Source organism: Condylura cristata, unplaced genomic scaffold (genome assembly GCF_000260355.1).
Source record: "Condylura cristata isolate star-nosed mole 26May11 unplaced genomic scaffold, ConCri1.0 scaffold00031, whole genome shotgun sequence".
NCBI classification, from domain to species: Eukaryota; Metazoa; Chordata; class Mammalia; order Eulipotyphla; family Talpidae; genus Condylura; species Condylura cristata.
In genome coordinates, this window is record NW_004567132.1 from 12,965,773 (window position 1) to 12,976,439 (window position 10,667).

General features: G+C 40.3%; 1 protein-coding gene across 1 annotated transcript; it reads right to left on the reverse strand.

The window, feature by feature from the left end:
- Positions 1–203: 203 nt before the first annotated feature.
- Positions 204–6,291, reverse strand: BMP10 (bone morphogenetic protein 10). The gene is made up of 2 exons (XM_004691472.1): positions 5,806–6,291; positions 204–1,287 (listed from the first exon to the last, which is right to left on the reverse strand). Exons 1-2 carry the CDS (start codon positions 6,137–6,139, stop codon positions 347–349), a joined length of 1,275 nt encoding a protein of 424 aa, XP_004691529.1. The 5' UTR covers positions 6,140–6,291; the 3' UTR covers positions 204–346.
- Positions 6,292–10,667: the final 4,376 nt, after the last annotated feature.

Consider the following 10,667-nt stretch of genomic DNA (forward strand, 5'->3'; position numbering starts at 1 on the left):
ACAAGATTGGAGAATAAAACACAGCTGGTCCTCAAATAACTTTTGTTCAATGTTGTTTTGTTACCATGTTGATGAGAAACAAAATAAATCTGGCCAACATTGACTCAAACAATATTATTTAAGGACCAGTCTTCTTTACACATGTTTTTGCTTAAAGTTAAGGTTTCCAAGAACCTATTGACCTTGTTAGCTGAGCACTTGTGTATGCATTTCCTACAACAAACTGACCTAATTCCCTAAGGCCACAAGCCTCTATGATCTGTACACCCTTATTAAATAATCTCATTAAATAGGAACACCAAATATACACATGTACAGTTATTAAATAAGCTGCTGGGCTCCTCTTCTATCTACAGCCACATTCGGAGACTGCCATGCCCTCATATTTAAACTTGTAGGTGACGACACCTTTGTCTAAATAGAGGATGGAGATGGGCTCTAACTTGGTGGGCACACAGCAGGCTTTGGAAGCCTTCTGGGAATTCTTGAGGTGGACCAAGGCCTGGATAATCGCATGCTTTGTGGGTGTGAGGTGCTCTGCCAGGGGGTAGTTGCAAACACCACGACACTCGTAGGCTTCGTATCCAGGTGGAGCGATGATCCAAGAGTCCCAGCCAATCTCCTTGAAGTCGATGTAGAGAGGGGTCCTCTTGCAGTAGTTTCCCTTGGCATTCCTTCTGATGCGGGCCGTAGAGTCATAAATGATGTTGGACCTCATCTGCAGCAAAGCCTCTTCCCCAGGTCCACTGGAAAATCCATCTAGGCCCAGGTTGTCTAGCTCCAGAAGTTGCTCATGGGAGATCATTTCATTCAGTTCTTCTTTCCGCTCCTTCTCACTGCTTTGGTCATCAGAAAATACAACAAGCAAAGGAACATGCTTATTCTGTGCACTGGTGTCTATTTCCAGTTGTCCCCTCCCAATGTCATCAGTTTCATCACGTCTGCTCTCAATGTGGACCTCCAGCTGGTGATTGGATGAGCCTGATTTTTGCCAACGTCTGATGGCATCGGTGACATCAAAAGTTTCCCACTCACTGCTGGTTCCATAGATCTCCCCTGACACTAACGCTAGCATGCTTCTTTCACCCTCATTGTCCTCTTTGCTTTCTAGGACTTCAAAAATGGTGATCTTCCGGTCCACTCCCTCATATATCATGCGATCTCTTTGCACCAGAGTGTACAGCCTGAGTTCAGCCATGATGACCTCCTCATGGTGAGGGATGGACACATTAAAAAGGAGAGGGTATTTCCGGAGTCCATTAAAACTAGCTGGTTGGGAAAACATATCTGGGGAAAAAAAGGACAAAAATCAAATGTTCAGTATATCTCATAGAAAAATATGCTTATTTATGTGATAAGAGGGTCTGGTCATGCAGGAAGTTTGATACAGAGAGAATGGGGGGGGGTGCGGGGGAGAACATCAATGAAAACAAACCCAATGTTAGCATTCCTGGACACAGAAAATACAAGAGGGCTAAACTGAGTTAAGAAGCCAAGACGAAAGTGAAAAATGACTGCCTAATAAATGGGAGAGAACTCTGCCTAGCCTTGCTTGAGTAGTTTATCAGCCACAGAATAATAGAAATGGGAGGGACTTTTGAGAGTGTGCAAGCAAGCCCCCATTTTTCAGCCAGTGAAGAACTATCAAATGGGATGTGTAGTGGTGGTTCTTTTCTTGATACTTTGCAGGGATGAGGACATTTTATTATTATATATGTAATGGACAAAGACCCACACAGACTGGGCACTGACGTTCCTGAAAGACCTCCATCTAGAATGGGGATTGGTAAACAACTTAGCCCATGTCCAATCAGGCCTGCCACCTGTTTTTGGAAATAAAGTGTTACTGGGAATTGACCATGTGCATTCATTCCTATCTTTTCTGTGACTACTGGTTTGCTATAATGGCAGAGTTAAATAGTCATAGCAGACAACATGTGATTTCTACCCACCCCAGGCAAATACCCCCCTAAAATGTTATTATGTATCTGGCCTTTTACCAAAAATGTTTACTGGTCCCTGCAGTAAACACCAAAAGCTGATAAGGTCAACAAGAGAGCCATGAACCAAGGGAGTGATAGCAGTTGGATATGTGTGAAACAAAAGAAAATTCAGTATAGGCTGGTTACTTTAGTCTTATACCTTTAGTACCTGGCATGGAGTTTGGCACCTATAAATCACTGAAAAGTCTTTATGAGATAAATTTTTAAAGTCTGGTTAATCTTGGATGCACACTACTGAATATTACCATGTTGACTTCCTCCCTGAGAATTGTACGGGAATCCAAAGCTCCTGTACTTTTGCCCTTGGTAACACATGTCTACAGGGAACCCTTGTGGGCATGTGTCATCATTCAAGGTTCATGACACCAAAGATGTCATAATAAGGAACAATAATAGATGGGTTCTCTAGCATCTTTGGCAGAATTTTTCCAACTATATACCATTTATATAAATTCATGATTTCAATGGGATCTCTATTCCAGATGATAATAATATTCCAGATTTAATTTGACCTTATTATTTTTATACATGTTACCACTTTTAGATCTGTCCTAAACAACAGCACTCATGAAATGAGGGTTTTGGGGTGATAGTTATTTGGATTTTTTCCTAATCTACATTAATATAAACATATAGTGATTTCATGTGCACCTCTGATTACCACCAGAAATCACCTCAAACACTGTAAGTGAAAAATACTGGTCAATGGAATAATGTAAATTCTCTAATGACTCTTAAAACCAGCTAGAATGAGGTTTCAGACTCTGCATCCAGGCATATTCCCATTCATCTCTACAGTGCATAGACTGTTACAAATGCTCAATTACTATTCATTGAAAGATTGAGTAAATTGCAAAGCCCCATGGTTGAAGCAGACTTCTATTTTCTTTTCCCAGCTTGCAAAGTATCATTTTGTTTTATTGTATATTGCACCTTTGGATGTGACTTCTGACCCATGAGAACATCTTCTGCCTTTACCTCCACTTACCCAGCTTATCCATTTTCCCTTGAAAACCCCTCCTTCCTCACCCCCTTATCTGAAAGTTCATTCCCTTCTGAGTCAATGGAGTACTTATTCTCTATCTCTCCTTTGACGTTTGCCATTTATATCCTTCTATTTCAGCTGTCTTTTTATGAATGGATCTTGCCAACTAGTTGCCAGGTATCACAGTTCAGTTCCCTTTTCTGCCTCTGCCCTACCAAGATGCCTTAGAAAACAGCAGACTTAAAAATATGATTGGTTGATGTTTTCAGGCATCAGGCCAAATTAATTTATGGGCATGGTATACACCGCAGATATATTGGAAGTTATCACCTATCCATTTAAAAGACTATAGGAGACTTGACTCTCCTTGGAAAGGGAACATGACAAGACTAAAAGTAAGGCAATAGGTCTGTTGTCCCACCAATAAGAAAAGTGCAGAGTAAAAGGTCACTATTGGGAAGAAGAGATTACAAGTTAGCATGATGATGGTTGTGATGGATATATTTGATGATGATGGATGATGGATGTATTTACTATCTTCATTATGATGGTAATTTCAATGGGTGTTTACATTTATCCATAACTATCAAATTATACACTTAGATGTGTAATGTTTATTGTATGTCTAGTAGACGTAAGTAGAACTGTTAATAAATTCACTGTGCAGGTACAAGAATGGCAAGTAATAGATAAAGATGTTACATTTCAGGGCGACAGAACTAATGTTTGTTAAGCAAATTTCATGTGCTAGGTGCTTAACAAGTAATGCCTTTTTTTGTTTAAAGATTTACTTATTTATGCATACAGAATTGGGGTACAGGCTAAAGGTGCAGGGGCGGTGAGACAAAGTGGGGAGCAGAGCAGGCCGACTGATGAGTACATTGGTCAGGAGAGGTCTGCCTCGCCATGTGGATCACATCTAGGGCTGGGGATTGAACTCATGCTGAAGTGGCTTTAGCTTCTTCGTGTTGTGATTTCACCCTCTGTGCCACCAGGGAGGGCCCAATACTGCCTTATTTATGCCTTACAATAATTTTATAATTCAGGTATTGCTTCTTTGTTCATTTTCACCAGAAAAAAAATCCAGCCATCCTCAAAGTGGAGAACTGACTGCCCAAAATGATAGGGAAAGGGTGGAGCAGTGGTAGGAACTGAAGTAATGTATTTTTTTTTTTATTTTGGAAGTGGCACTTGTTTCCCATGATTCGTAGGTTTGTGGTGCTTTTGCTTTTATTTTATTTGTTTGGTCTTTCTCATCTTGGGGGCTGCAATCAACAGACCTGAATTGTCATAAAAGAGACCTCAGTTGCCTGCAAGGACAGCACAAGAAAGAATTCATGTCCTTGGTGCTGCACACTTGCATCCATAGACTGGCAGTTCTGAGAGCAGAGGAGAGATCAGTGTCCACTGAAAGATACTCTTCTGGCTTCAGTGGCCTCCAGTAATAAGTTACATGAACTCCACTTCCTGACCTGGGCCATCTAAATCCTCACAGAAGTGAGAACTGAAAAAAAATCTCATTTTCCCTGGGTGATGTGAACATATTCCCACCCACACCCTGAGCCTGGCACTTGGGGCTCAGTGCTCAGAACCTTCATTTTTCACTCAGACTTGCCTTCAAAAGGAATCTATCACTTCAGCGTACCATTTCTATTAAGTTATAAAACACTGTTAAGTAATATATCCAATATGTTTACTAGATATTAGAAATTTTGGTGGTCAAATGGGCATCTCAAGAGCAATATGTATTCAACATTCCTCCACTGCCTAGAATTTAAAGAATTCACTAGTATTAGCTAACATTTAGTTTAGTACTTATTAGAAAATGGAGTGCGTTCTTACCCTTACTTCTTTTGAATTGCTCAATTAAAAATGTAAATGTATTATCCCCAATTTATAAGTAAGGAAGTCGAGTTTCAACTAAATTAAGCTGATTGCCCACAAATACTGTCATCAATCCACTCTCAAAATTCCAAATCCTAAACTATTTACTTGCCGCTACTTTCTACTTTAGGAAATCTGGCTGATATTGACCTAAAGTTCCTTTTGTACCTGGTTAATGATTATAAAGCATAAGTAGAAAATATTTAATATTTTTTATTTAGACCCAAGCCTTTACTATAGTTCCTCACCCCACCCCCCACCAACACTATATTAAACATAAGCTTATTTTGCTAGGTCATTAGATTTAGTTATTTAAAGAGTTAGGATGTCAGGAAACAAAAACACACTTTCTCACCATTATATAAAGCTTGTGCATTGATCTTCACAAAGACACAGAAATAAGCTGTATATTAATTGGGCCATACGCTGTTGTATGTACATGTCATACAAAGCACAACCAAAATTTACGAAGAATCTCTAAAATGTAAGTTCCCAACCTGCTTAAACATTTCTTAAATAATGTAACATAATAGAAGGATTTTCAAGTTTGAGTGAAACCCAAGTAAACACTTTCTGGATTTTGTCTATTTTCATTTCAAGCTAAAATTGTCAAAATTTGTAGTCAATTAAAAGTGAAATGGAATCCAAGGCCTAGCTGGAAAAGGACAAAGATGCAGTAGTAGATCAACGTTCATTTTTCATATTACTTGTTGTCCAAAATAAAGGTTTTTAAAGACCCAAGTATGGTGTCAAAATTATAGATACTTTATGTTTGTGGATGAAAAGATATTTTTAATACCATTTGAGATGACCAGAAAAATGGTACAGACACAAATCAAAATATGCATTGCTATTCTGTATCTGTGTACAGATACATTCACCTAAACCCAAGCATTGCAAATTTACTTATCACTTCTTGAAATATTCGCTTACCTTCATTCTTGAAACTTCTAATGATGTTGGCAGAGGGCATGGAGGTCCGATCTACTGCAAACTTGTTGTAGAGTTCCAGCATGTACTCTGGTGGGTCAACCTTGGCTGAGTCCTGCATAGGGATGTCAGAAAGGTTCAATGTCTTGAGAAACTCATTCTTCATGCTCTGTAGGAGTGTGTTGAAGTCAACCCCATCTTGCTCTGAGAAGACATCATCAAAGAGAGGCATATCTTCTTCCAGAGGTGACCGGTCCAGGCTCATGATGGGGCTGCAGGAAACCCAGTGAGCACCCAGGCAGAAGAGAGCACACAGTCGCAGGACCAGCGAGCCCATGACTGCTGGAGCCCCCAGGCCAACCCAGGAAGGTTTAGCGCTCCTGGGCTCCAAGTGGCAGTTTTATCTTACAGAGCGTAAATGTCTCCTGTCACTGGAGACAAGTTTGGAAACTTCCTTTCTCTCTCCCTCCCCCTACCACTTTCCCCCCCACCCCAAGTCAGGTTGCAGTAATTGGATAGCAAAATCCCCTATAGGGGCCTAGCCTTTCTTATCTCTCTAGTATAAACTTGTGCACCAGATTTTGTTTCTATCTAGCAATCCCTTTTTCTTTTAATGAGCATTTTGTAAACATTTCCACATTCTGACACTGGCTGAGATAGAACAATTTTCTCCTTGCAAAGGCTCTGCTTCTCTTCTTTTCAATTCACTTCCTTTTGTCAGGAAGGCCTAAATTCTGCCTTTATGTGGTTCAATTTCACATAGGTATGTAATGGACATTAAGATATTAAGAATCAACTTAATACACATCAATGATTATAACTATTAATTTGAGGACTAGGGCTTTCATCCCATCCTCAGATAGCATTCCTGAAGAGAGGTCACATAGCTAAAGCTCCAAGTTAATAAATATAAAATTTGAGAAGTTTTTCAGAAAAAATAAGTAAATTTCATCATCAATAGTGTTTTTTCCAACAGATTTGGCCTGACTAAAATCACTGTGTATACATAAGGCAGGTGCTTAATTATAATAGCAAGTAAAATATATTAGCTGCTTTCCTACAAGCAGACATTGTACTAAGTGCTTTACATACAATACTGAATGTGCTCTCTACAATAACCCTCTATCACCATTGCATGTAGGGGTCATTAAAATTCTGTAACTTGCTTCAAAATGACAGGATTTGAACCTAAGCAGTGTGACTCTTTTGGAAAAAGAATATGACCAGACTTTGCAACCATTGTTCCCTCAGACTGGGGCATGAGTAGTGATATGACCCCATTACTGTAACTTAGCCCCAGGCCATTCCTACTACCCCAGAGAGTCCACTGTCAGTAGGCAGGGAAGAATTTGTAAATGATGTGAAGCTCAGGTCCTTTGTCCATGCAAGGAATTATTAAAATGACCAAAATCTATGTCAAATGCATCTTTTTGGTTAAATCAGCTTGTCCACTGAGTGACTCCAGTAGACACATGGTAAACAACATTGTTTGGAAGATGAAAATGCCAGTTGTCTTCATCTAAGAAACAATGGAATTGACTGTGTCCGGTATCAGAAAGACAAATCAAGTTCATCTCACGTTCCAACCCTAATCACTGGCAGTAGCAGGAAGTATGCTGTTTTTTTCTGTGGGGACAGACTTCTCCCTGGCATGTTCAGTGCACACCCTGTGCAATTATTTGATACACTGGAATATTTTAAATTTCTGAGTTAAGTTCCCAACCATTTGGCCCAATAGATTAGCTAAAATACATCCACTTCCCTTTTTCTCAGGTTCCTTAAGGTTTATAGTCACCTTCTGATTCTTTTCTCTCCTAAAATACACTATTCACCACATTTTTATTCTCTGGATTACCATAGAAAGAACTATATTTGCAAGAAGAATTCCTCTTCAAAATCACCTGCTTGTTTGGCCACTGATTTTAATTCAGTGCTCTGATTCAGCGAAAAGCTTCTGTTCTGACATTAAAAAGAGAATTGTAGGCTGAAAATAGACTCTACCCTGAACAGTCCACAAGTGAGTGTGTCCAAGGGCCGTGACCCATCCTACGGGTGGGGCATTTGAGCATGAGGTTTTTGACCGCATACCAGCAGCATCCTGGTATCACGTCCTGCATCAAAAGCAGCACCCATTTATCTTGACACACACACAGATGTCAACGCACACTCCAAAACTCTGAATGGCAGGCATGTTCATGTAACTGCCGCAGGACAGCAGAATAAGTGGTGGTACTTACAAACGGGAGACTGGTTTCAAAGGTCAGGATAAAAGATGGACATCCCACCTTGCAGAGCTTTGGTTTTTTACCTTCTGATGGGTAAAATGTTCCTGAGACTTTCCCTGTACTTGGGGTTAAAAAACTTTCCTGTTGGCCCTCCCTGGTGGCGCAGCGGGTTAAAGCACAGCACTAAGAAGCTTAGGCCACTTCCCCATGAGTTCGATCCCCGCCTGCCCCAGAGGAGATCCACATGGCGCGGCAGACCTCTCCTGACCAGCCCGCTGCTCCCCTCAGCAGTGTACTTCATCGATCTGCCTGTTCTGCTCCCCACTCTGTCTCTCTCACCCTCCACATCTCTGGCCTGTACCCCAGTTCTGTATGAATAGATAAATCTTTAAAAAAAAAAAAAAGAAAACTTTCCTGTTAAATATTTGAGCCAACTTCTCCATCATAAATGTTTTTTATTTTTGGCTGATTAAAAGACAGAATAGGAAGTCATCTATGACATCTCAATGTCCATTATAAAGTCCTTAGCCCTACACCTGTGCCAGAGTAGAAGAGGAAGCAGATTGAAAATCTAAACTTCCTTCCTCTTCCAGGCTTCACACACCTGCATATTAGATGCTATCTATGCTATCTCCATGATTTTCTCTTGACACTTTTTCTGATGACTCTCATCAGAATCTACAAAGTTCAAATATTTCCACATTTTTCACCCACCTTGATTTTTTACCCTGTTACTTGGCACTGACCTCAATGGTTTAAATCCCATTTATTTGGGAGGTCTCACAATTAATTTAGAATGGGCTGAGCATCCCTATTTTGCTGAACCAAAGAAATGGTTCATCTGGAATCTTAAAGGAAACCACACAAATGGAAAACAAAATGTGAATTACACATCAGGTTTTTCAACCCAACTGCAAAATGTTTCAGTCTCTGCTTTACAGAGTGTTGGGTCAACTTTTTAGATGAAGCCCAATAACTGTACCAGCTTCAAGGCTCTAAGACTCATCTCCATTGGCTTCTCAAAGGACTGTGATCCAGACTGGTTAGACCCACTGAACAACACCCTTACAAATTCTGTCGCTTTCTGTGAGTGTGGACAGACCCTAAATAAATGCAATCAAGTTGTTCTTCTTATGAACAAGAGATCAATTAAAATAGCATGTCTTTGAACTTGGCTCCATGTTTTTGGCACCATCTCCACATGTAATCCTTCTTCAGAAGTATTATTTTACTCTTGCTGTCCACTCAAGAGTTTTTCAGGACCTTAGTAATCTTCTTAAATTAAGTGTGATAAGAAAAATAATTAGCTAGTTGTATGAAAGATCCAAGCAAATAAAAATGCATACTAGTTATATCACCAGAGCAGGATCCAAGACCTCTTGTTTCACCTCTTAAGCTCTGGTTCTGAGGACAATGGGATGAGATGCTGGGAAGAGCTTGGGCAGAAAATGTTTCCCATTGTAGAGGAATGTTTTGATATTTTGGCACCACCAAGTATTGTACTATGAACAGTGGGTGAATATTAGTCCCGTCTAAATATTTCTCTCTCTTTTAGAGGTTTGTTTATTTACACACATAAGAATTGGGGGTACAGGCAAGAGATGTGGGGTGAGAAATTTCACCAAAGACAGAGTGGGAAGCAGAACAGGGCATATGAATGAAATACACTGCTGAGGGGAGCAGCAAGTGAGACAGAAGAGATCTGCCATGCCATGTGGATCACCTCCCCAGCCGGCGATCGAATTCATGCTGCAGTGGCTGCAATAGCTTCATAGTATGTACTTTAACCCCTTTGTGCCACCAGGGAGAGCCCCCATCTAAATGTTTCTAAGCTAAATTCTATCAGAATTTGCAACGCAAATGAAAATAGATCACCGGAACTAATTAATTCACTCCCTTGCCTGCTTCTAGAATCTGTACTCTGCCTGCCCTCTCATTTCTGCAGTCCAAATCTTGCCCACTCTTTGCAGACTAGGAAACCATTTGAGAGTCTTTTGAGTCTGGATGGGGCAGAGAGCTCCTGCTCTTCTCGTATAACATCTGCACCTGTATCTCCCTCAAGGATTAGCAGTTGCCTTGACGTTATATTCCAGAGTCAACGTTTTTGGTAAAGGAAGTTTCCCTTGCTGACTCTTAGCATTTAGGTTTCTTCTTTTGTTCACCTGATGTTTATCAGTTCACCAAGTGGCTCTCTCATAACAACACAAAGAAGCCATCTCCCCTCTCAACTCCTCCAAGTATACAATTTAACAGTAGCTCCCTCCTTCAATAATGCATTAGTGACCTTTCACTCTTCAGTGAGACATATGATGTGAGTTATTATCAGTAATTCAGTTAATAATTAAAATTAGGTGCTTGTAATCATCTTTCAGCAAAATTTTTCATGTATACATGCCAGGTAATATTCAAAACCAAAACCTGAGGAAAAATAGACCAAACTCCTCACCTTGTAGAGTTTACTTTCTAGTTGAGGGGAGGGAGACAGTAATCAAATACACACACACAAAATGAAGTGCCTGTTGGGTGGTGATAAGTACCAAAGAAAGAACAAACCAAAGTGAGGGGCTAGGATGTGCCATTGAGGAAGGGCTGTTGTTTCACTGTCAGGGCCAAGGAGTCAATCAGGCTGGCCCAGAGAGG